Genomic DNA, 27,546 nt, shown 5'->3' on the forward strand with positions numbered 1-27,546 from the left:
TCCAACAGCTAAACATAGAACCAGGTTATTTCAGTGTGTCTTTTTCTCAAAACTGTCTTGAATGGAGTTATGCCACTTGTGTTCTAAATCCCCACATATACACGACACAACCATACATGGACAGTCAATGTACACTAAAATAGTCACCACATCACCTTTTCAGAGAAAAACAATACTCACCACATCACCTTTTCAGAGAAAAATAATTATATTTTGGGGTTAGCATAGTTTCACTTGATCTAGGCCTCCCATATGAATTCCCGATTATCCTTGTTTCCCTCCTTAATGGAGTCCAATAAGCGTGATGTCACAGCAGAAGACACGCTGGGACCGAGTCTAAACAAATAAACAGGTGCTTTTCTTCGTATTCAAATCAATGCTATTTTCCTTCGGAAGGGGTAGCTTTAATTATTGTAACAGCAGTTAAGAAACAAAATTGTGATGTGCATCGTACATCAACGTAAAGATGAGATTTCGGAGAATATGTATACCTTACAGATGAGAATGTAAAGAATAAATGGAGTAGGAAATTGAGTAAAGCTAATGCTCCAAAAGAAATCTCAGCCAATGGGTGTCGTCGGTTCAATTGCCTCAGGCAGCTGGTTTCCCACGGTTTCCCATCATCCATAGCGGCAGCGTGGCCTACTTGAGATCGGGTGAGCTTCATGATTTTCTTACTCTGGTTATTCTTTACCTTATCCTCTGTAAGATATGTGTGATATATAGTTGTATTCTCCGAATTCTCATCTTTTCATTGATGTACTATACGCACCATAATTTTGTTTCATAACTGCTGTCAGCATTGAAATGGATAGGACTAAAACAAGTTCTCTTGTTGCAAAGGCTCAGTCCCAGCCCGTTGTCTGCTGTGACATCACTACTAATGGACTCCACCGGATATAAATCTTCTGTTTTGTTTTATCACTAAAAACCAAATTTTAATAACACTGAATATTAAAATTTACAGACCATAGTAATATTAGAGGATACAAATGTACTGTTAAGAATACCAATTTTGGGCAAGTTTCAAGTATAAATTTCTGTTCTCCTCCGGTAAGTAAATTTACCTGATTTAAAAAAAAAAGGAATTGTTTTCACTAAAAGGTCAGATGTAATTTTAATTAATTTTAAAAAAAAAATTTAATCATGTATAATTTTGAACTGTGTAAATAATTAATAATTTATATTGTTATTCCTAACAAAAACATTTTTCCTTCTTTTATTTCAGTTCAAACAACGAAGTGCCCATCATTGATTTGGTATAACAATTTTTTTAAATATTTGTAGATACATATTTCCATATTAAACCATTATAAATAGCATTTTATGATGTCATTTCACATTTATATGCATGCAGCAAGACAGGTGCAAAGAAAGTACAGTGAAACCCCAATTTTACATTTTCCAGCATTACACATCCCATATTTATGGTCCCAATAGAACAAAATGCTAGAAAATTTCCCGCATTTTAAGTTCTTTCACCTTGGTTCCCTGAAGAACGTAAAATTGAGGTTTCACTGTATTACGTATACGAGGTGTGGCTAGAAAATAATATTTTATTGGTTATTTTGTACAATACGAACATTATCCCCTTCAAAGTACTCCCCTACACTATTGATACACCGCTCCATACGAATCTTCCATTTCTGGAAGCAGTGCTGGAAATCATTTTCTGAAACCATGTTCATGACCTCCGTCACTTTTCTTTTCACAGATTCTACGGTCGTAAATCTGGTTCCTTTCAGTGCTGATTTGACCTTTGGGAATAAAAAAAGTCGCACGGAGTGATATCCGGCAAATAGGGTGGATGTTCTAACACTGGGATCCTATACTTGGCCAAAAAAGCCTTGACTGACAATGCTGTGTGGACAGAAGCATTGGCCTGATGAAGAATCCATGACTTGCTTTTCCTCAAATTAGGTCGTCGTCGTCTTACTCGCTCATGAAGGGTCGTCAGCACTGTAATTTAATAATGTTGGGTATTTTGCAATAGCTCGAATACTCAAGGACGATCTTTTCGAATCAATTCACCGACATTTGCAATGTTTGATTCCATTTTAGATGTTCAAGGCCGTCCAGGACGCGAGTCCTCCCCGATCAATTCTCGCCCCTTTTAAACCTTTGAAACCACTCAAACACTTGCGTGCGTGATAAACACTCATCTCCGTATACTTCCTTCAACAAACCATAAGTTTCTGTGGTGGATTTTCCGAGTTTCATAAGAAACTTCAAATTGATATGCTGTTCCACTTTCACACTTAACATTTTTCCGACGGAGCAAACATGTACGGTTCACTTCGTCCACAAGCTACAGCGGAACTGAGCATCGCACACCCTGGAAAATCACACAGTCGATAGGCAGGATATCACGTTATACACTCATGCACCGCTTGACCTTGACGCGCTTGTCGTTTATCGACAGCAACATCAATTCTAGCCACACCTCGTATATTACAATGGAATTTAGTTCAGTAGTTTTCCTTTGATCAGTAGATTATACAAGCTGCAATGATCTGGCTGGTAGGCTGTTGGTACTGTAAAATAAATTATGTCTGCATAAAGTAGCTCTGGGGCTCAATGGGTACCTGGAAGTAAGGGCTGCCAGAGCTTGTTGCTGAACACATCACCTCTACTGTGGCAGACATTGACAATGTGCAGAGCCCTACTTCCTCACTTCCAGAGGCCTGCACAAGACCTGGAAGAAACCCATCCACAAGGACTCAGGCCTTGATGCCTGCCAGGTTTTTCTCTTTACCCGGGGTACTAAGACATTACATGAGACCCAATGTAGTTCCCGCAGTCAGATGCGAGCACCACTGTCAGTGTTGCCAACGGACATTATATTTCACTATGCATGGAGACATTTGAATTTATGCTACTCACCTTGAGGTTGTAAAAATGTTAGATTTTGTAACTTATCAAATTAGTTGCGTTATTATGTCAAACCGACTACTTTATGTCACTTTTCTGGTCTTGAAATCGTAAATCTTCTGTTGGTTTCATTTTTACATCATGCTTTAGTGTTCAGCATCACGTAATATCAGAAATGTAATGGTGGAAAAAGTATTACATTACACATATATTGAGTATAAAATTCCCTTCAGAATGAAATTTACGAACAAAAAAAGAGAAGCTATTTTTGTGCCGTACATGGGATAATAACACTAAGTAAGTCACGAACAGTATAACTTTTGAAAAAGGAGTGGGAATATCTTGGCAACTAATTCGGATATTGAATTGGCAAAATCACACCAGAGAGAAAATCTGTAGCAAAAACAGTTTTCAAAGTTCTTTGAAAAATAGTTTAATTGATTTGGTCTTGTAAGTCCACTTTCTGCACAGTAAGGCTAATCGGGACTGGACCTACAGTTTAAAGTGGGATCCGAACCACCTTGTGCCTCCACCAGGTATTGCGCCCGGGACCCTTTGATTACAAGGCAACCACACTACCACCATGCCATTGGGTAAGGCCCCCTCCCCCCCCCCCCAAAAAAAAATAGTTTAATGTAGAACAACCACCAGTCACACAATGTTCCAAAATATTTACAATGGCACTTTTGGCAGATGCCCCCCTCCCTTTTTTGCCACTTTTGCCCCTGCACCAAGGTAACTTAAAAGCGAGCTGAGTCTTGCAAGGCCTGCCAGATACAAGTGGGTTTTCAATGCTTGACAGTTCAAAACGCAGGCATACAGTTTTTTTTTTTTTTTTTTTTTTACTCGCTTGCTCGCCAGACAGGCAGGCATAGTAAGCAATTCTGGCCGATGTGCAGCACTCTGCTCACTTCCTGTGTGTCTTCATGGCATGGTGCAATGTATAGGGATAACTTTTCCAGGTTCTGTGGATGTGGGAAAGTCAAGTAGCATATTATTGTGTGCAAAAGGAACATAATTTGATGTCACTTGGTTCATCCTGAGCCAGGGTTGGCATCTTTTAAAAGTTGAAAGCACATGACTGTTTTTACATGAACATTCTTTTAGACTTGTTTAAAACACACATTGATATTTGTTTGGAAACCCTATCTTTTCATTCAATCTGTCATTTAGTTTACTACGGTGCACAGAAACCTATTCATTGGCCGAACACTTATGCATTCAGTTAACAAAGAAACACATTGTTTAAAACCACGTTTAAAACATGACTATTTTTTTATATATAAGAATAGCATATGGATGAAACAGTTTTGTTCCACACTTAAAAAATGTGTTATTTCAGGGGGAAAAAAAGTAGCTAGCTACCATGGGGATAGAGTGGGGCCTGGCCATTTGCGCTGATTTCTTCAGATTGTGTGGGGGGGGGGCAAAGCTAAGCTAAGCTAAGCATAAAGACCAATTTCTTTCTGTTAGTAGGGGAGAGAGAGTTGTTTTTTTTAATCAATAGTACAGACATAAGAATATACACACTTAAGTTCACCTTTGAAAATTTGTAATTGGGTCATTCTCCAGAAAAGGGGTAGAAACCCTTGACATAAAAAAAATATTTTAAATATATTTACACGTTTTTTTCAGTAAGAATTGATTCAGTCATTAGTTGCAAGATTCATCAGCTTAATTTCCTTCCTGTATAATTTTTCTTCTTTTCAGAATTTTACACAGAATATGTAGATTTTCCACTCCATGGACTGTCCGCATTAAAATTATTATTTTAATAGCTTTTCCTTTCTACAAGTTAAGCTTTAATATATTTATAATCTCATATGAACATCAAAATATAATTTTATAAAAATCTAAGTTGAGTAAAATATCAAAATATAATGTCCTAGGGGAAACTGTTTACTCTGGACACTGGTAAAAAGTTTCTATAAAAATCCTCTGAGTCTGACACTGTGCACTCCACATCAGAAGTTACTTGGGCAACTATTATGTGTACGTGGACAAATTACTGAAAATATTGTCTTATTTTCCCGTAGGGAAAGAAAGTCATTGTGATGTCAAGGGACAGTTGGAGGTGCTTTTTTTTGCCCTTTGTATGAGATTTTTGGGATTAAGTTCTGATATCCTAACTAGATTGAGATCACATGTCTGTCTGCTCCATGGACAAGTTTCTCAAGATGAGAAATTTTACAAATCATTAATTATTATGAAATTAGTGATGAACCCTTCCGTGGACAGAGATGTTCAGGGAGGGGATAGTGTTGTCCACGGAGGGGACAGTTTCATGTTTTTATAATTTGTTGAATTCTAATCAATAAAACTATTATAATTTTAGATCCAGTTATCCTTTAAAAGTGAGTTCTTATAGATTGGAATACATTTATTTCTTTTCTTGTTCAGCAAATGAATAAGCTAACTCACTGATAAGCAATTCAACTTTTTTTTTAATATAACCTGCCAAATTTGTGGTGGTTTAAAATATTTCAATAATGTGTCTGAAACTGACTACTCTCTTAAATTTTCTTAATTCTGAGTAAGAAACTGAAATAAATTGAAGGGTGAGAGGGGGGAGACCAGAAAAGTCAAGCACGGTCGGTAGTAGTGTCATTCCTTTATTTCCTGACATGTGGATGCTATACTGGACTTTACGACATGTTCTGTTCCTTTTTTTAAACACTTCACACTTTATGAATATGAATAATTATTCCTATAAGAAACGAATGTAAACATTTTGAATGCAAACAATTCAAAGTGAAGTGTGGCTACTGTAATGTAGTGTAGGTTCCTTTTAATTTGTTGCTTGTACGGTATTAAAGTTCTGTGGTGAAATACATAGTGCAAGTGTCTGTGGAAACAGTTTTAGATGTTATATCTAAGTGTATTGTTTTATTATTAATGAATAATTGTTAATCATAAGAGAGTATACTATAAATGTTGTTAATATAGAGCATGCAGTTAGTGGAAATGAAGTGCCATGATGATAAAACTGGTGTTAATAATAACAATGTCAGCATGGTCCAAAACAAAGGATAGACTAGGGGTACAAATGTTATAAATCCCTCCTGAAGAATCTTAAAAAAGATGGTAACACAATTAAGCCTTGTTTCCATATTAAAAACACTGCAAGTGCTAACTAAGGCAGTTTTATCATAAACTAAAAAACACTTTACACGTTATGTTTCTACCCTATTTCAGGGTCTTTTTCAAATGGAGAAGTAAACTAAAGCAACTAGTTCATGTAGCTTGGTCAGCACTAGTGTTTTTTTTTTTTTTTTTAAATATTTTTGTTTGGTGAAGTCATCAAAGACCAGGTAGTGAAACAGTTCCAAAAAGAAGGATTGTTTGAATTTTTTATGCCCACTTTATACACAAAGGCTAATCGGTACTGGGCCTACAGTTTAAAGTGGGTTCAGAGCCACTGTGTATGCCTTCACCAGGTATCGAACCAGGGACCCTTGATTACTAAGCGATGACGCTACCACTACACCATCGGAGAGGCCCGTCTAAAAAGAAGGTTCTACAAAGAAAGCAACTATGCTGCAATTACGAAGGGCACTAGGAAAGTTTTGGTATGTGACGTAACCAATGGTTTCACGTTGCCACAAGTTCACGCTTGTTGACAGGTTCTAACCTGCACCATAGATGGCAGGACGAGCTCTGGCTGCTAGTTCCCACTGAGCAGTGGCAGTAAGAGGTAGGCAAGATGTCCACCGGTCAAAGGCAGAATACCGTGCAATTTTGCGGTACAAAAATTTGAATGTGGTTTAAGTGTTGATCAGTGCTTGGAAGATATGGCACCTATGCTATGTCCTCATTGTACAACTATATTCAGGTTGTAGTGGGAGTTCAAAAAGGAAATTTCAGCATGGAAGATGCTCCAAGGGAGGGACGCCCAGCCTCGTCTGTCACCAAGCAGACCATCGCTGCTGTCAGGAAGATGCTAGAAGTAGAAAGGCATGTGACCTATCGCCAAATAGAGAAGTGTTTGAATATTCCTGCACCTGCAATTCATGCCATTCTGCACAACCATCTTCGAGTTAGAAAAGTTTGTTCCCCTTGGGTACCCCGTGCCTTAACAGATGAGCAGATGCTACGATGTGTTTCATGGTGCTGGAAAATGCTGAAGAAGTTTGAAAACGGGACATCGCCCTATGTTAAATGTATTGTAACAGGTGACAAAACCTGGCTTTACTATTGGGTCATTCCAAGTCAAATCATCCAGAATTTTGTGAAAATGTCACCCACCATCTCCGATTTTGATGAAATTCGGTATGCTTATAGAACTTTTGATGCTGATTACAAAAATGACAACTTTTTAAAAATTGGTCAAGGGGTTCAGAAGTTACGCGCTTTCTAAGATCTCCGTGTACGCCACATTCGGCTCCACTTTGAATGACACGCATTAGGTTATAAACGATCTTATCTTCCCTCGGGTTTGCCGTAGAAACTTCAAGTATGTTTTGTTTTGTTCAGAATGGTATAAGCTTTCATTTAAATAACGTTTCAGATGAATGCATCAGTAAACATGTATTTTTATATATAGTTTTATGTATTTTTTTAGAAAAATAAATGACTAACTTCAAGAGCGAATTTCATGCAATGCCCCCCCTTCAATTTCTCCCCAATTTTATATGTAGGTAGCTCAGAGTGTGTACTAATGCCTGATGAAAAAATTGGGATGGGCGGTTCAGAGACAGGGTGATAAAAAAATCATTTGCATAAAATGACATTTAAAGTAAATCTTATTAAAAATGCTTATGTATTTAGCACAACGCCTGAAGTACAATATGTTTCAAGTTACAATATTCAAAATGTATGTTCACTAAGCATAGGCGTAACCTGGCGGGGGCAAAGGGAAGCACTTGCCCCCTCCAAAATTATAAGTTAAAGATATTTTGTGATCCTCCTGGCACTTGAGGAACAAACGAATAAAGAGTAATAATTGTGATTTTTCAAATGTATTTATCAAATAATCCTGGACACTATTTTTATGCGATGGAAAACTTTGCGATTATCTCAACCCGAAGAAAGTTTCCAAGTGACCCATTAAGATAGTACCTAAAAATTGTACTCTATGCATTGCCAAAATTTCATGTACTATAAATTGTGCCGTTCACAATTTAGATGGATATTTGACCATTTCAAACACACTAAAGTATTTGACTTATCACTAAATACATATGTCCATCCATTTGTATTGTTAATGTCCCCTTAACACAGCATACTTTTTGGCCAGTAGTGGGAAGTTGATGGACAAAGTGGATGCAAGAATTCTATAGCTGCATCGCCATTTTCACGTGGACTTTTGAAGCAATCCTACAAACAAGTTTGAGTCACGCACACACATGCTACTACATAACTGTTCACTGTTGGAATTTGAAAGCCACTTCTTCACAAAAGTCAAACCATACAGTTATACAAAACATATCACATCAGCACTTACTATTTTGGCTCTGACTCTTAAACAACTAGTGTTTCGAAGTAACTAGTTACAAAGTTACAAGTACAGTTACTTTTTATTTAGGAATTCTAACTGTAATTAGCTACTTTTAAAAGTAAGTACCTGTAACGTTAACAACGGTAACGGAGTTACTTTTTGCAGTAGGGAAATAGTTAAATTGGACAATTCTATTCCAGACTATAAAAATAAAATATGTACCTTCTCCGGATGCTACGCGAAAGGATTTACTTGGAATTGCTGGCAAGGAAGCTATACTTTGTTGCATGCTAAATTTAGAACATCCACGCTTTACTAATTCATTTCTAATCATATGTGAAAACTCCATTGTTTTTGGTAGACTGCTGCGTTCGTTTGGAATGTTGTTGTCCAGCTAGGAAAAAGTCATTGTCGAGGGAGTGGATGTTTGGATATTTTTGAACTTGGAATGGAGGAGAAAGAAATAGGTGCAAGTGGAATCAATGACACCATATTCAAAATACCGTGGTCGGCATACAAATGATTTTTAATTATAATCGTTCAAGCAAAGTTGACTGTGTTTTCCATCATTTATTAGCAGTAATAATGTAAATATATGAATACATATTATGTACTAGAAACATAAGTAAAACATGGAAGTCTTCTTGATCATTGATTTTGTGTAACGTTTACACAAATCAATGATCATTAACAGTACGTTACTGTTACAGTAACTGTAAAAGAAATTCAGTTACTTTCAAAGTACCAGTAACAATAACTGAGTAACTTTTTTAATGATTGACTGTAACTCAGTTACTTGTAAAAAGTAACTTACGGAACCTGTAAGTTCAAAATAGTGCATACTTCCTGGTACTGTTGTAGTACTTTGCAATCGCTGATGACACATTGTACTGTGGGTTGTTGTCATTTCACCCTAGATGATTACTAAGAAATTTATGCCTTGAATACTCTTTCTACATGATTGCCGTACTTGTTGCTTTATACTATAGAAGTCTTTACAAGTATTTTTACTGTTCCAACCATCCCGTCAGAAGGATATTTTCTGTGGTATGTGGCGAAAAAGCTCCATTTGAAAAAACTTCAATCAGCACAAATGTGTAGTATTAATTCTTACTTCATATTACGTATCCCTATGAAGAGTAGCCAAAAAAGAAGTTCCATATTGAGATAAAATGCACAAAAAGAATGTTCTCGAAGATAAATTTGCTAAACTTGGGAATGTTAATAATAATTATATATATAATTATATAATATATAAAATTTTAAAAAATGAAGACTGTTGAAACTAACTTAGATACAGTGGAACCACAATTTTACATTATCCAGGAGACTAAGATGAAGAAACTTAATACGCAGGAAAATATAAAATCTTGGAAAATTTCTAACCAGACCATCAAGATTGAATGAAAAATGAAGGAAAATGTAAAATCGAGGAACTTAAATCGGGGTTCCACTGTAATTATTACTTGCAAATTTTAAATTAATCTATAAATTTGAGAGAGGGCAAGAGCTTCCCTTTGCCCCCGCCAGGTTACGCCTATGCTTAGTAAACATACATTTTGAATATTGTAACTTGAAACATATTGTACTTCAGGCGTTGTGCTAAATACATAAGCATTTTTAATAAGATTTACTTTTAATGTCATTTTATGCAAATGATTTTTTTATCACCCTGTCTCTGAACCGCCCATCCCAATTTTTTCATCAGGCATTAGTACACACTCTGAGCTACCTACATATAAAATTGGGGAGAAATTGAAGGGGGGGCATTGCATGAAATTCGCTCTTGAAGTTAGTCATTTATTTTTCTAAAAAAATACATAAAACTATATATAAAAATACATGTTTACTGATGCATTCATCTGAAACGTTATTTAAATGAAAGCTTATACCATTCTGAACAAAACAAAACATACTTGAAGTTTCTACGGCAAACCCGAGGGAAGATAAGATCGTTTATAACCTAATGCGTGTCATTCAAAGTGGAGCCGAATGTGGCGTACACGGAGATCTTAGAAAGCAAGTAACTTCTGAACCCCTTGACCAATTTTTAAAAAGTTGTCATTTTTGTAATCAGCATCAAACGTTCTATAAGCATACCGAATTTCATCAAAATCGGGGATGGTGGGTGACATGGCCTGGATGAATTGACGTGGAATGACCCTATTATGACGTGCCCACTAAAGTCCAGAACAAAGTCTGGGTATTTGAAGACTAAGACACACCAATGTCAGTGCGAAAATCACAATGTGAAAAACAATGGTGTGCGTGTTCTTCACCCCTAGGGGGGTTGTGGACAGACTGCCTTAAAATTGTTCACTTAAGAGTCGCTTCTCTGGAAAGTTTCGAAGCATCAGGGACAACGGTGAAAGAAAATATGTCTTCCATTTTGGAGAAAAACCCAGGTACAATATAATTAACAGTTGAGTTCTAAGTGGAGGAAAGAATCCAGATGCCTTGAAAATTGAGTATAGACCAGAAGCTTTGCACAAATTACTTCATGTGAAGCAGTGGCGCAACCACAGGGGGTACAAGGCCCCCAAACCTTCTACGAAAGTCTTTTCTAGGGGGGTGGGGCAAATGTTGATGGCCAAGGGCACTTGCACAGAGGAGCAATTGCCCCCAGCCTTGATTTAAAATTTTATGCAAATAAAAATACATTTCGTAAAATTTTCTTGCTCGCAATGCCTGCCTGCTTTTCTCAGTGCCGTCAAGTTCAGAGCTGTAGCTAGGGGACAGTAGGAGTCAGTCATAGATGCCTATCGATCTAAATTTAAAAAGTTGTAAAAGAAAGAATGCATGGCACCCTGTGAAATTATTTGCACCCTATTAAATCAATATTGTTTTTGATCTAAAAACTTTCTTGCTCGCAATATCATTGTTTTCTGTAATGTATTTAAATAATATGGGTTGTGTATCTCTATTGAATAAACTTTGAATATGTACACAATTTAGTGTTAGCTTGTTGCATATGTATTTTCTTTATTTTATGTTGCTCTATGTTGCATATGTGTAAAACACATCTTGTACACGAAAGTTATACAAGTTATATGTACAAAAAGAATTATCTTCGGAATGTATCTATCATTCATTTTCTGCCATTCAAAAATACAGTTTGTGTGTTTCTTTTCCATTATTAGCTAATGTGAAATTGAACATGTTGAAAAAATATTTCAAAATCGATTGTTCCAAACAAATGCTCGAGCAGACTTCTACCCCCTTTTTGAGTAATTTATGAGGATAACAACATCTTTGATACTACTACCACTAGTAATAATAATATTATTATTATTGGTAATTTTAACCTGGTACTTGCCCCCCTTTTCCGACAAAAATTTGTGGTTGCGCCTCTGATGTGAAGTGGAAAATCATTTAGTAACACAAAATCCTGTTATGCACTAACAGGAGAATTTTCATATTAGAAATTTGTTCCTTACTGTAACAGGGATCGTGTATTGGAAAAGCAACAGAAATATGTAAAATAGTATGTTATTTCTGTTGGTTTGTCTGACTTGAGCAATTTGTTTAAAAAAAAAAATAGAATATAAAGTGCAGGTAGTACAATGTTTTCAGTATTTTATATTTCTTGATTTTTAAATGGTGGCGCAGTCAGGGCTCAAATTGGAAGTTTTCACGAAACGGAACAATGAACTTTCATTAACATGTTTTTTTGTCTCATTACTACAGTGATTAGATTAACCACAAGTGAAATGATATGTTGTAAAATTAATAATAGTTAATATTAAAAGATTAAGATAATAATAAAAGTAACTAACAAATAAAAAGTACAAGGCACAAAAAAGATGAAGGCAACATAGACACAATCATACTCTGCTAAGCCCCATCAACAACACATCTCCACGTAGAGGAGAAGTTATACAAATGCTATGTACTGTACTATTAAAGAGTATCGACAATTTAGTTCAAACTCTAAAGAAAAATGCAGTGAAATATTAAAAAAATAAACAAAATGGAATGTTCTGATGGCATTCCTGACGAGAAGGTTTGAGATGTTCACAGATGGAACACTGTTCTGGTCCACTCAAGTACATTCTGAGCTCTGGTAGAAGTACATATTTTTGGATTTTTAGATACATATATCGACAGATTTCACTGTTTTTGGTACATAATTATCAGAGCCCTACATATCACTACTCTCAGCTGTCTTTTAATTTAGGTAAAGACTCAAACGTTTTTATAGCCAGGAACACTTGATACTTGAGCGCAGCTTGTCAACTACTTATTTGTTAAAACATCCCTGTTTTGCATAAAAACTTTTTCCACAAAACCTCAGCAGGTTATTGCAACTGCTATGAATAATAATAATAATGCACATACATGGAGACATCCTTAGCATTTATTTTTGTAACAAATTTTGTTTGAGGAACGTGCTTCCCTGAGATATCTAATATAATCTTAGAATGTGTATTTAACCTGTTTTCATTGTTTTAGGCATGTAATAAAATCTATAAATATTTACAATTTTATTACATCAGTTTTTAAAACAGTAATATACATTTTTTTTCTATGAAGACTCGTAACAACCGCTTTCCAAGCAAGAATAAAACCTTACAAAATTCACGTGGAAAAAAAATGATACTTCACATGCTACAGAAATTCAACATAAATCCAAATGAACAAACACATAGTGTTTTACAATTGTCCATAATTTCCTTGTGCTACTTCCTAGCACACTGCACTACCTTGCAACAAATAGTCACCTGTCTACAATTCCACTATAGCAACAAAGATGAACATAGATATGGAACTAATTACATCCGATGTCTTTCTCTCTGCAGTCTATTGCTGTATGCTTTTGAAACCAGATTCCAAGCATCCATGTAACGGTCCATACACATAGCAATGCATTTCTGAAAGAGAGAAAAAGTTTAAAAAATATACTGTGAAGTGAACCGGAGATAAATGTACTATCAATCTTTCTGCTGATGTAATCAAGTTATGAGCTGTGATTGTGGCACCAAGTGTTTGAAGAAACTAAAACAGTAGCGCGTATTAATTTGCAAGAAAATAAGTTGTGAAAAGCCAGTTGTGTGAATCACTGCATTTTAAATTTTCTTCTTCTCTGAAATGTAATTTTTGCATGGAAACATTCAAAATCTATAAGGAATAAAACTTTCAGCACGTAAGATTATTATAATACTATCTGGAAATTTCACAAGTCACTTAAGAAATAATAAAACATTAACATACTGACCAAGGCAGAATTTATTGTATAAAATATATACACTAAAAAGGTAACATTTCCACCCTCTAACAGGGTCTTCTTCAGACGAATATTCACACTAGAATGATGAAAATTACAAAACATCATCTTATACCGCATTGTCCATTTATAATGATAGTATGGAATATTGCATGCAGAATGCATCCAATCGAAAATTGCACAGAAAAAAAATTGATACTATTGAGGGGGTAAGTCAATGCCGCAAAAATTTTGTCGCCACCACCCACCCATTAGGGGGGGGGGGGGTAAATGTGACATTTCAAATGGAACAACCCCAATTCGTTTTACATATTTGGATTCCATGTCGAAAAAGAAGTATTTTTTGTTCAAAAAATTTTGTAAAAAAAATTGCAACCTTCTAACATTTATAAACATTTGGTAGTTTTCAGTTTCATTTTGTTCCCTTTATGTAATAACAGTTTTGGTTTCCGTTGAGAACATTGCAAAAACGAATTTTATTAAAAAAATGTGTGCAAAGTATTCGGCAAACAAAATTGTTTGCAATTTATGTTTATATGTAACAATAAATAATATTAATTTGTTCCAACTCTTTGGTTTCAAGGAACAATTTCATATGAACAACAAAATTAAGTTACAAATTAGTTATCATTTGAGGTACACAAATAAATGTTTAAAGGAACAAATGTTAAAAATGATGACCATTCTCTTCAATGCATTTCAAAACACAGTGTCTGAAGCTCCACACTGTTTGTCCCAAAATGTCATAATGTATATACACATTCCCAGACAGGTGGAACTTATAAAAGGACTGAAGGTGAGTGGGGACGAGACGACAATGTTTAGCTTAGATGTAAAAAGCATGTTCCCGAGCATGAAGAGGGGACACATAGTGGAAATTGTTAGGAAGAGGATGGGACAAGAAATAATAGGAGAATGGGACGGAGAACGTGTTGTGAAAGCTCTGCAAACTGTTTGGGATAATGGTTACTGCAAAGTGGGGCGATAGAATAATGAAAATGAGTGAAGGCCAAAATATAGGCTCTTGTTTAAGCCCAGTGTTAGCAGAATTGGTAATGAACGACTGAGAAAAGAAGGCTATCGAAAAAGGAGGGGACAAAATAATTCTGTTCTGCACATATGTGGACGATTGTTTCAACATATGGAGGGGAACAAGGAGGCAGCTGGACATATTTGTCAAAGAAATAGAAGAGGAAGCACAAGGAATATTACTGGAGCTTGAAATAGAAGAGGAAGAGAAGATAAGTTTCCTAGATATAATGATGACAAGGGAGAGAGGAAAGAAGATTGAGACCACTTGGCATCAGAAAAAGTGTGCAGCAGGGGTCTTCTGTCACAAAAGAAGTAATGTGAGCAAAGGGTCAAAAATAAATTTTATAAAGAATATGGAAGACAGAATCAGGAAAATATGCACGAAAGAAGAAGAAAAAGAGAGCAAAATAGAGAGTCTATGGGAGCAGCTAGAACAGAATGGGTACAAAAAGGAAGACAGATTTGACGTAAACAGAAGCAGAAGAAGGAAGACAGAAGATAAAGAAACAGGAGACGGGGAAGAGAAGTAAAAAGAGAGGTGGTTTGGTATAAGGAGTATGGGAAAAGCCACAGAGACGATAAGCAAAGTGCTTAGAAAAGCGGGTATAAAACATACAGAAAGGGAGGCCGCAGCATTTTAAGGATTACGAACAAGAAGAAGGAAGAAAACAGAGAGGAGGGGATTATATATGAGGTTCAGTGCAAGGAATGTGATAGTGTGTACATAGGGGAAACAAAAAATAGACTGAAAGACAGGTTACGCCAACATAAGGATGATGTAAGATTAAAGAGGAAGAAAAATGCTATATTCAAGCACACAAAAGAAACAGGACACGGCATAGAATGGGAAAAGGCTAGGAGGATAGGGAGGGAGAAGAGAGGAATAGTGAGAAAGTGGAAAGAGGCAAAGGAAATAGAGAAAATAGGAGAAGAAGAAATAATAGCTGAAAATCAACAACGAATGGAGAATGTTAGAAAGAGTGGAAAGGATGAGAGAAGAGAAGGAGTCCAGGAGATAAGGAATCTGTTTAGGTTCATTAGTGGAGGAATTGATAACTCTCACCAGGTACCTGTCAATCACCTGTCAGGAGATTCCACACTCAGGAATTCCTGACACAAAATGTTCTAAGATAAAGACTGGTGCCTTCATCTTGTTTTGTGTATTGACCCTTTCTGGGAGTGTGTATATATAAGATGATGTTTTGTAATTTTCATCATTCTAGTGTGAATATTCGTCTGAAGAAGCCCCTGTTCGAGGGTGGAAGCATTACCTTTTTAGTGTATATATTTTCTATACAATAAATTCTGCCTTGGTCAGTATTTGGTAAAAATTTACTATCCTTCGGACACCTCTAATTTTTTCGTTTCGTCAATTTTTGACATTCGTACTTACTTATCTGCTTCGCGGAACATTCCTGAAGGTGTATGAACGTTGTTTTGATGAAAGTAAGAGCAATTTTTCACATTACCAGTACGTCTTTCTGGTAGGCCTTTTCGCTTGCCTGAGACACAATATGGTGAGTACACCTTCCTACATAATCGCATGTCGTGCTTGTCTTTTGTCAAATTTTTGACATTCGTACTTGCGTATCTCCTTCGTGGAACATTCCTGAAGGTTTATTGACGTTGTTTTGATGAAAGTAAGAGCAATTTTTCACATTCAGCCTTTCCGCTTGCCTCACACACAATATGGCACGTACACCTCATAGGTACACCTTCCTACATAATGATGCGTCGGGCTTGTCTTTCCTCGATTTTCAATTGTTATGCAGTGTTTCAACCTTCGGAACCCAAGAAATGCCCGTGAACAAAGTTCATCAGATCTATTTCTTTTTCATTTTTTTTTCGCGTTCTTTTACGAAGAAAATTGTAATCTTTCGTGGCGCTATCCGTCCTGGAATACGTGGGAAACATCTAGAAATTGCAAAATAAGCGAAAATAAGGTATTAGTTTTCGGAATGGAAACTGTCTATTTTCGCGAACTGTTTTGTTTCACAACCAAAAATATACATTCCTGATACTACCATGACACCAAATTTTAACTGTTTCCTAACCTAACCACGCGCCAATGGTTCGTGGGGCTAGCACCAATGGTTCGTGGGGCTAGTGTCAATGGTTCGTGGGGCTAGCATCAATGGTTCGTGGGGCTAGCGCCAATGGTTCATGGGGCTAGCGTCAATGGTTCGCAATTATTTCCAATTTCTAGATCCTGATACTAACACGACACCAAATTTTAACTATGTTTGCCTAACCTAACCGAACTAACTTAACCACGTGCCAACGGTTCGTGGGGCTGGCAACACGCCATCCTTCTAACTCTCGTTGCAAACACAGACAGTTCGAAACACTGGATACCCAATGAACATGAACAAAACACAATCACGACGAGTGATGCATGAAGAAGAAGAAGACGACTACGCGTGATGGTGTACTAAGGTGTACGCGCCAAATGCTATTCTCCGTCGGAGAATTAATTTTCAACGAACAACATGAATTTCAGCTATGAAACATTCCCACATCACACAAAACACCTTCCTGATGTTCGACAATGCTACAGGAACTTATTACAGTAAGTAGTTTCTTCTGTAAAAATAAATAAATGTGTCCGAAGGATAGTAAACTAGTACCCAGTATTTTAATGTTTTATTAATATGGAAGCAAGGCTTAACAGTGTTACCATTAAGAAATAAATGCACATTTTGCTTGTCACTTGACACCAGTCAGCTGTCTTGGCGTACCTGTTGTGAACAGCAACTGATTCAGTGTGTGTAGTTTGTAGAGATGTAGCACTTGCCATGTAAAATAGCCCCAAGTAGAATTACAAGCAAAACTAATATTTTAACACTACAAATTTGTTACTTATAAAAGTGATCATGTTCATGGTACTTTCAGGTGTGACCAGTACTCGGTGGAGTTTATTCGGTTTTCACTTACCACAAGTTTCTCTGATGTCCTACTTTGTGTAACAGTTACAAAGCAAAGGCCATACAATTTTGGCATTTGCAGCAATCCCATTATAACGAATTTAAAAAATTGCACGTTAGTTTTAAAATTGAAATATTCTTACCTGTTCAGAACTATCTAATGATGTTCCTGGTTTGTTTATACACTTCTTGAAGCATTTCTCTGTCATTTTCTGAAATAAAAAGAACAAGTGAAGGATAATCCCATTAGAATAATACCGTATCAATCCCTAGGATTGTATGTTTATTTTATTAAGTCTCTCTGAACGCTTCATGTTGACCAGGGCATTCACTTGTTTTTCTCAGCTGTCTCAAGCCTCTTAGGCATGTTTACAATGCATTGTGTTGTGCCATGCAAACCTCCTGAGCATTCAGGAAACAGGTAACACTTCTGGGTTTGGTGTCAGCGGTTTGCATGGCACAACACAATGCATTGTAAACATGCCTAAGAGGCTTGAGACAGCTGAGAAAAACAAGTGAATGCCCTGGTCAACATGAAGCGTTCAGAGAGACTTAATAAAATAAACATACAATCCTAGGGATTGATACGATACATATTAACTAGAACAAATTGCCTTCATTTACGTGTTTAAATTGATGGAACACTTGATATGGGTTATAGGGAATTTGTTCTTATTTCTTGTGTGACATGACAGTATGGTACTGATTGCAGCACAATATGACAGCCACATAATGCATGTTGCATTAGAATTACACCCTAAGAAGTTAATGTATGTAATGTACAATAATTACTGGTAGTTAGAAGCTAAGGACACAAATCTGGCAAACTCAACATTTAGTGGACAGTTGGTTTCAAACCAAACCACCACAATATGCACTTCTGAATGGTTTTAATTGAAACCACAACCACATTTGCAGCAATTAACACATCATTTCTTGAAAACCACATGATAAACAGTTTCTTGTATGTTAATTTATGTAAATATGAGGTATGACATACTGGAATAACACAATTTAATTATTGTTCCTATTTATAACAAATGCATTTTGAAAATGTTAATATTTTCCCTTCAAAAATTGTTATGTAACTTATGAATGGGTATCACTCTTCAACCGCAGACTTTATTCTGATATATTTTACTTTTACATGTAATAATGGTACACAAGTGTCAATTTGGAGGCCAGCAGAAGACATCCAATTTTCTTTTTCAAAATCACGGAACAGGGATTACACATCTTTCCCCGTAAATATGGTCCATACGGTCAACGCAAGAAGCAATTTTCCAGATATTTTTTTTCTGTAAGATGGCAGCACTCTTCCCTTATACATTGTTATTTTTACCCCCAAGAAGTATCTGCCCAAACGTGACTTTGCATTGTTGTAGGAATATACCACTGCTATGTACATTTTTTGGGTCACATTGGTCTACTGTGGTGGCAACAGGAGCATGCCGGATGCCAATTTTTGTATACAATTTCTTCTTCTCCTTTCGTTATTGGGAGGTAATATACAAGGCACGTCCAGAAAGTAAGTTCCGTTTGGTAATAAAATTAAATTGTGTACAGATACAGAAAAGTTATTTATTGAACAAAATTCTACAACTCTTAAACTACTTTTCCACATAACTGCCGAAATTTTGCAGGCATTTGTCATAGCGTGGCACAAGTTTTTGTATACCTTCTTCATAGAAATTTGCCGCCTGTGTCTTCAACCAGTTGGAAACAGTTTCTTTCAGCTCGTCGTCATTGTTGAAGTGTTGACCGCCAAGGAAAGACTTGAGATGTAAGAACAGATGAAAGTCGCTACATCTCAAGTCTTTCCTTGGCGGTCAACACTTCAACAATGACGACGAGCTGAAAGAAACTGTTTCCAACTGGTTGAAGACACAGGCGGCAAATTTCTATGAAGAAGGTATACAAAAACTTGTGCCACGCTATGACAAATGCCTGCAAAATTTCGGCAGTTATGTGGAAAAGTAGTTTAAGAGTTGTAGAATTTTGTGCAATAAATAACTTTTCTGTATCTGTACACAATTTAATTTTATTACCAAACGGAACTTACTTTCTGGACGTGCCTTGTATTTAAATTTTACCTCCACTAAGAGTCCTGCCATTTGTTGAGGGGGAGCGATTCCTTCCCTCTACAGCAATTAGTTCTCTTGCTACGATTTTTTTGTACATTGCAGCAAGTTTGAAAAGGGCATTCGTGAAAAGTTCACAACCAGAGAGGTGTATGTATGTATGTATGACATTTTTTTTCCTTTAGATTTGCTCAGCTTTATTTGGTCATAAGTTTTATGTTATGTTGAATACTGTATAGAATTTCTGCATTTAAAAAAAATGTGGACTGAAGTTCAGATTTTTTAAATTCTGAACTAATCATGGTTATGATTTATGCAAAGAAGTACTGCATCCCTTGTTAGGTTGGTTATATTTAGGGCTCTTAGCATTAAAAATATAAGGTACCAGTTTCATAGATCGGAGACACATTAAAATCGGATATTTTGTGTTTCGCATGGTTCGTACTTACCAACTGTGTATTGCGGAACATAGTTCAAGGTGCCATTATGCTTTTTACACACAAAAAAAACAAAAAAAACACAATATTTCACATAGAGAGTAATTTCCCCTTTTTTTGCTTCCATAACACAGAATATGGCGGGCAAATCTTGACTACCATAGTGGGCATGCAATGTTTCCAACATCCTTCACCAAAAAATACCAACTATTGTGTTCGCCACTTGTGCAAATTGTACATTATGCACGGGTAGCTGACGGATAGCCCCACGAACCATTATACACGGTAGCTTACCAAAGCCCCACAAACCATTCACGGATAGCCCCACAAACAATTTCCGATAAGGTTAGATTAGGTTTGGTTACGTTAGGCAAGCATATTAAAAAAAGGGGGAGTTTGAAACACTGACAGGGGTATACATCATCAAACGTAAGTAGCATCCTGTTGTCGTAGGGCAAGCAAATGAAAGCAATGGCAACTGTGCGTCGGTGAAATATTTATCTTGGATCAAGTAATAACTTCCGTGCCTTTCATCCCGTACTCACTTGCTTTGCACCCGGTATTCACAACACAATATTCCAGTGAACAGTGCGTGTTTCTGCTGGTTCCGTCTTTGTCCACATATACCCATTTGTAAAAAGCATAATGGCACCTTGAACTATGTTCTGCAATACACAATTGGTAAGTACGAACCGTGCGAAACACAAAATATCCAATTTTAATGTGTCTCTGATCGATGAAACTGGTACCAAATATAATCCATAAATGCTTCCAACTTGTGATCCCAAAAAATCTGGTCCCTAGCACAAAAATCCCAAGCTCACATTAAATCCAGTCAGTATTTTATGTCTGAGGCGAGCATAAACCAAGAACTGCTGCTTGCTGGGAAGTGCAAATGCTTGGGTGAACTACTTTTCAAATTATAATTTCTCGGATAAATAAGACTTGTAAAGTTTTTTATTGTGACCATTAGTTTCTTCAAGCTTACTCCCATAAACATTTCCAGCAACCTCAACACTAAAATACCCTTATTAAACTTGTGAGAAACTATTACATTTTCATGATACAACACCTATATCGTCAGTAAAAAATACTGTGGAAGTGCTCCGGGATATGAGGAATTTGATAGATTGATTTATTTTACTTCGGTTTTGTGCCACTTTTGGCTAATTTGCGAAGATGGAGATGATATCACGATTGGCGATTCACAAACATCCATGCCCAGGCCGGGATCCAAACCTGGGACCCCTGGCATTGTAGCGCGATCTCCCATCCACTCCGCCACGGGGGCGGAATTTGATAAACATAGAGGTAACAGTTCGTTATATGGGAGACACTTTTCTTCAAATTTACAGGAGAAACTACTTACTGAAATCAGTTTCTGTACCATTGTCGAAGTTCTTCGAGGTATTTTCTTTCGCGGAAACTGAAAACTTCACCATAGAATGCTGCAGAACAAGAAATAACCACTTTTTATGTAAGGAACTTACATTTTCTGTAAAGTACAACATAATGCCGTTGTTTCCACTATGTACTTGCAGATGGTGCGAGCGTTGAAAGTCACACGGTCTCGTCAGCGTTTCCAAACGTGCCTTTTTTTAAACAGAATTTTTTCTTTTTTTTTTAACTATGCTTACCTAACCTTGCTGGAAAATGTCCGTGGGGCTATCGTGAATGGTTTTTTGGGGCTATCCGTCAATGGTTTGTGATGACATAATGAACACGAAAGTAGGTATTTTTCGGTTAAGAAGATTAAAACACTGCATACCCACTCCAAATCGACAGAACACAAGCACGACGTGCAATACTGTATGTTCCGCAACGGAAGAAAGGAACCCAAAGAATTACTTGTAATGTGAAAAATCGATGTAATTTTCATGTACAAAGCATAATGACACCTTCAACTATCAAGCATGAGAAACACAAAATATCCGATTGTAATGTGTCTCCGATATAACGAACTGTTACCAACATGGAAACATGGATCACACTTTCGGGCTAAATATTTTGATTATTTGTGGTTTCCGCATCTTGATAAGTACAACACTGAAATCTTCGGATAAAATTTTTATAAGTAGAAATTTTCGACGGTGTACTGTACAGCCGATCACCGAGTTATGTATTCTAATATAAAAATAATATCACGTATTCTATTATAAAAATGATATATTTTAAAGGTAAATGTCTGTTATATCGGAGACACTTTTCTTCAAATTTACAGGAGAAACTACTTACGGAAATGAGTTTCTGTTGCATTTCGTGGAGGTATTTTGTTACTATGGAATGCTCCACAACAGAAAATAAGCACTTTTGATGTAATAAAGTAGCCTTTTCTGTGAAGCGACAACATTATGCCGTTGTTTCCATTATGAACCTGCAGGTGGCGCGAGTGTCGAAAGTCACGCAGTCTCGCGAGAGGAAGAAGTGTTTCCAAATGTGCCTTTTTTTACGAGAATAAGGGTTTTCGAACGTGCCTTTTTTAATGAGAAAATGGCATGTCCTGGATGTGACGTGAAATTGTTATCAGTTGTAGAAGATCCCTTGGATTTTACAATCCAACACGGCGTAGTGAAGGAAGAAGTAGGGTACTAATTTACTATCCTTCGGACACATTTATTTATTTGTAGAGAAGAAACTACTTACCGTAATAAGTTCCTGTAGCATTGTCGAACATCGGAAAGGTGTTTTGTGTGATTTGGGAATGTTTCAGAGCTGAAATTCATGTTCTTCCTTGAAAATTAATTCTCCGACGGAGATAGCGTTTGGCGCGTACATCTTCCGACACCATCACGTTCGTACACCTTCGTACACCATCACCTTCGTACACCGTCGTGAATATCATGACGTGTCGTGATTGTGTTTTGTTGGTATCCAGTGTTTCGAACTCCCTGCGTTTGCGACGAGAGTTAGAACTGTGGATCGAGGGTTTGGAGAATGACGTGTGGTGGGTGTGTTGTAAAGTTTGTGGCGGGTGTGGACAAACCATTGGCGCGTGGATAGGTTAGTAGGCCACGCAAAGGTTTCAATAGTGAAAAATATAGCCCCACGAACCATTGGCGCGTGGATAGGTTAGTAGGCCACGCAATGGTTTCAATAGTGAAAAAGAAAACCCCACGAACCATTGGCGCTAGCCCCACGAACCATTGGCGCTAGCCCCACGAACCATTGGCGCTAGCCCCACAAACCATTGGCGCTAGCCCCACAAACCATTGGCGCTAGCCCCACGAACCATTGGCGCTAGCCCCACGAACCATTGGCGCGTGGATAGGTTAGTAGGCCACGCAATGGTTTCAATAGTGAAAAAGAAAACCCCACGAACCATTGGCGCTAGCCCCACGAACCATTGGCGCTAGCCCCACGAACCATTGGCGCTAGCCCCACAAACCATTGGCGCTAGCCCCACGAACCATTGGCGCGTGGATAGGTTAGTAGGCCACGCAATGGTTTCAATAGTGAAAAAAAAAACCCACGAACCATTGGCGCTAGCCCCACGAACCATTGGCGCTAGCCCCACGAACCATTGGCGCTAGCCCCACAAACCATTGGCGCTAGCCCCACAAACCATTGGCGCTAGCCCCACGAACCATTGGCGCTAGCCCCACGAACCATTGGCGCGTGGATAGGTTAGTAGGCCACGCAATGGTTTCAATAGTGAAAAAGAAAACCCCACGAACCATTGGCGCTAGCCCCACGAACCATTGGCGCTAGCCCCACGAACCATTGGCGCTAGCCCCACAAACCATTGGCGCTAGCCCCACGAACCATTGGCGCTAGCCCCACGAACCATTGGCGCGTGGATAGGTTAGTAGGCCACGCAAAGGTTTCAATAGTGAAAAAGAAAGCCCCACGAACCATTGGCGCTAGCCCCACGAACCATTGGCGCTAGCCCCACAAACCATTGGCGCTAGCCCCACGAACCATTGGTGCGTGGATAGGTTAGTTGAGTTAGGTTGGGTTTGGTGTCAGAACGCGAAAAATAAAGTTAAAAAGAAATAGATCTGATTAAGTTTGTCGACGGGCATTTCTTGGGTTCCGAAGGTTGAAACACTGCATAACAATTGAAAATCGAGAAAAAACAAGGCCGATGCGTCATTCCTACGCGTTATTATTTACGAAGGTGTGCGCGCCATGTTGTGTGTGAGGCAAACGGAAAGGTAGGAGGAAGAAGTAGTCGTAAGGTGAAAAATTGCTCTTAGTTTCATCAAACCAACGTCAATACACGTTCAGGAATGTTCCGGGAAGCAGATACGTAAGTTTGAATGTCAAAAATTTGGCAAAAGAGAAGCCGGACGCGCAATTATGTAGGAAGGTGTAGTCGCGATATTGTGTCTCAGGCAAGGGAAAACACCTACCAGAAAGACGTTCTGGTAATGTGAAAAATTGCAATTAATTTCATCAAAACAACGTTAATACACCTTCAGGAATGTTCCGCGAAGCAGATACGTAAGTACGAATGTCAAAAATTGACGAAACGAAAAAATTAGAGGTGTCCGAAGGATAGTAAATTTTTACCAGAAGTAGATTGTGCAAAATGTGGTAGTGCATGTAAGCTGCATGTTGGATGGCAATTGGTTGTATATTTGTTCTAAGAGAATCGAGGTAAATTACGTGTCAAGAAAGTTCCGTGTGGATTCAAACGTTCCGCAAGAAATGGCACATTCATAGGCTCTAGTAAACTATCGGTGGATAAGATAATAACTTTTTGTAACCTCAAGCTTCATCTGCCTAACCCAAGACAAGTTTTAATTGAAGAGGAATTAGACATGAGTAGAGATGCTGTTGTTAACTGGTCTAACTTTTGCAGACAAGTTTGTGAGGAATGTGCAACCCAAAATTCTCGTCCCTTAGGAGGCGCATGAGTTATTGTTGAAATAGATGAAGCGAAGTTCGGCAAGACGAAGAGGACGTTCAATGTGCGTTCGTTAGCACCTAAAAAATGGCTACTTTTTAGTGAAACTAGTGTGTGTTTTTAAGTAAAAAGGATAATGGTACCTTGAAATAGGTTCCGCAATACACAATTGGTAAGTACGAACCATTTGAAACTGAAAATATGCGTTAGAAATGTGTCTCCGATATAACAGACATTTACCATTTTAAAACCACCGTGCATGGGTAGAGACTAGGCACATCTAATCAAATTTCCTTTTGTCCACATTTTCGGAGAACTTTCAAACATGATGAAATTTCATAAAATACATAGCAATAATGCTTTGCTATGCTGACCCTTTGCTTTTCCGGCGTACCGTTAGAAGTTCTTGAGCATTTGCTACTGCTATTTGTTGTTTCACTTGTTCCATGAGTTCATCTTTTTGCAAATTTGATAACTGGCTAGTTGATAAACTATCCATTTTTCTGATTAAAATACTTTCACTTATTCACCGGCGACTCAAATATACATTAACCAACATGCGTGAACCAAGATTTGCGCACAATCACTTCACAGACTATTCATGATAATTTCTTTCAATTTACAACAAGGAGCGTGCGACGTGAACGTATGCCACATGTTGCTTAGGTCGCATGCGTTTCCAATTTCCATTAAGAACTTTATGATCCAGAAATTAGCAGATGTGACAGAAAAGCGAGATGAAATGAAATATACATATATATATATATATATATATATATATATATATATATATATTTCCAGTCTCAGTCTGTGCGAGTGTGTGTGACCATGTGTGATCATGGGCGTCCGCAAGGGGGGCCGTGGCCCCCTGGAAAACGAAAGTCAACAAATAATTACATATTTCACACATATAATTTAATTTCAGCCACAATAATGTGTGTTAATTATTGCATGAACATGATAAATTCAAATTTAAGCAATTTTTTTGAAGGATGAACACTATTATTGGGGAAAATATGCCATATTGGCCCCCCTGGAAAAAAAATACCTTCCTTGCCCCTCCCTGGAAAAAATCCTGCGGACGCCCATGTGTGTGATGCAAGGAATATAGAGGTATTTTAGGAAGAGCATTTCGAGGCACGGCGCTCCCCCATTGGCCAGGAGCCGCAACGAGCTCTGACGTAACCAAGGGGATCTGTCAAGTGGCGAGGCTCGCGTAGTAATGGAAGCTTACGGGAAATATTTTCATCTTTAATTGTCCATATCTTAGTTCTATTAACCATTTGCAGTAGAATAATAAGCAAAACGCAAGGAATAAGACCTAGGCAATAATATGAAGAAGTTTACAGCACGCAATTACAATAAATGGCGTTATACAAATCAAACAAAAAGTAATCACTACTATCCTCTTTATATCACCGCTACATTGAAATCTGAAGTTGTGTATGGGTAAATAAATACAATTTTACGTATTTAATATTTCGCTAATATACCAATACTTATTATCCTTCATACCTTCAAATTTTCACAGATGTTTGTCATTAATAATTTGTTCATTATAATTTATATATCTAGTATACATAGGATGTCGCTGTCGCTGTTGTTATATGACGTCGCTTTTCTACGTTTTTAGGGTAACCGCAACAATAAAAATTAATGATGAAATGAAAAATTTTGATGGGAGCGTAGGCTAGATGAGTGTGGCAAGCACTGGTGTACGCAGGGGGGGGGGGCTTAAGGAGCTGCAACCCCTTAGAAAATCAAAAAATCAAATGAAGACAGTAATGAAGTAAAAAAAAAAGACCTTAAAATGACCCCCGATAACAATTTTTGTTTGAATAACTTTTAAAACGAAGGATTAAAATTGAAATTGGAGCTCGTATGTAATGAAAATAGAACAGCGACAACGGGATATCAGCGAAATTGATTTCTGGCGATACATTCTATGAACCAATCTCATTCTGTTCAGTAAAGGTTAGATTCATGGCACTGAACTCGCGTTCACATTCAGCTGTAAATATTGGTTTGGTTTGAGTTGGTGTTTTAAGTCCACTTTATGCACAGTAAGGCTAATCGGGACTGGACCTACGGTTTAAAGTGGGATCCGAACCACTGTGCCATGTGCCTCCACCGGGTATCGAACCCGGGACCCCTTGACTACAAGGCGACGACGCTACCACTGCGCCATCGGGGAGGCCCGGCTGTAAATATTGGTACAATTTGAAATGAATGAACATAATCCTTGAGTGAGGTGGAAATGGGTGATGTAGATGTGAAAATCTTTAACTAGTGATGCACATATGCTTTCGCTTAAATTTAAGTTTACACTATGGTAAAATTGCAGAAATATTCTACCTAAACTGATTTGTGTTTAAAAAACCGTAACATCAAAATATGTTTTTTTAGAAATTAATAAATAAATAATAAATGGATAAAATACAATGTCGTGGGAAAGCGTAATCCCTTAATAAATTCAAAGAAACTCGTGCCAGCTCGATGGCGAATCTGGTCAACCGCGTGTCTGAGCAATGATTACGAGTCAAACTCGTCGCTATTTCGAGGAACGAATTCAAAGAATTAGAAATCTGTACAACGACTTATTATTTAAACCTTTGTCACACCCGTTTCGTCTTGAAGGACAGTTGCATGACCAAGTCATGACCAAGTACAACCTTGTTGCGCCAAGACAAC

General features: G+C 37.5%; 2 protein-coding genes across 2 annotated transcripts in view; one reads left to right on the forward strand and one right to left on the reverse strand.

Moving 5' to 3' along the window:
• The window catches only part of LOC145989412 (centrosomal protein 43-like), a 42,983-nt gene extending 41,661 nt beyond the window's left edge, over positions 1 to 1,322 (forward strand). The window contains exon 9 of the mRNA XM_083124754.1: positions 1,229 to 1,322. The gene's annotated coding sequence lies outside the window, so the exon portion shown is untranslated. The remainder of the gene's footprint in view (positions 1 to 1,228) is intronic.
• An 11,323-nt stretch (positions 1,323 to 12,645) lies between these two features.
• On the reverse strand, positions 12,646 to 25,439 carry LOC145989413 (mitochondrial import inner membrane translocase subunit Tim13-like). Its single transcript, XM_083124755.1, has 3 exons — positions 25,250 to 25,439; positions 17,632 to 17,700; positions 12,646 to 13,179 (listed from the first exon to the last, which is right to left on the reverse strand). The coding sequence occupies exons 1-3, from the start codon at positions 25,352 to 25,354 to the stop codon at positions 13,081 to 13,083; spliced, it is 273 nt and encodes a 90-aa protein (XP_082980881.1). The 5' UTR covers positions 25,355 to 25,439; the 3' UTR covers positions 12,646 to 13,080.
• Between the last annotated feature and the right edge of the window lie 2,107 nt (positions 25,440 to 27,546).

This window comes from Lepisma saccharinum, chromosome 6, assembly GCF_977018435.1.
Source record: "Lepisma saccharinum chromosome 6, izLepSacc3.1, whole genome shotgun sequence".
NCBI classification, from domain to species: domain Eukaryota; kingdom Metazoa; phylum Arthropoda; class Insecta; order Zygentoma; family Lepismatidae; genus Lepisma; species Lepisma saccharinum.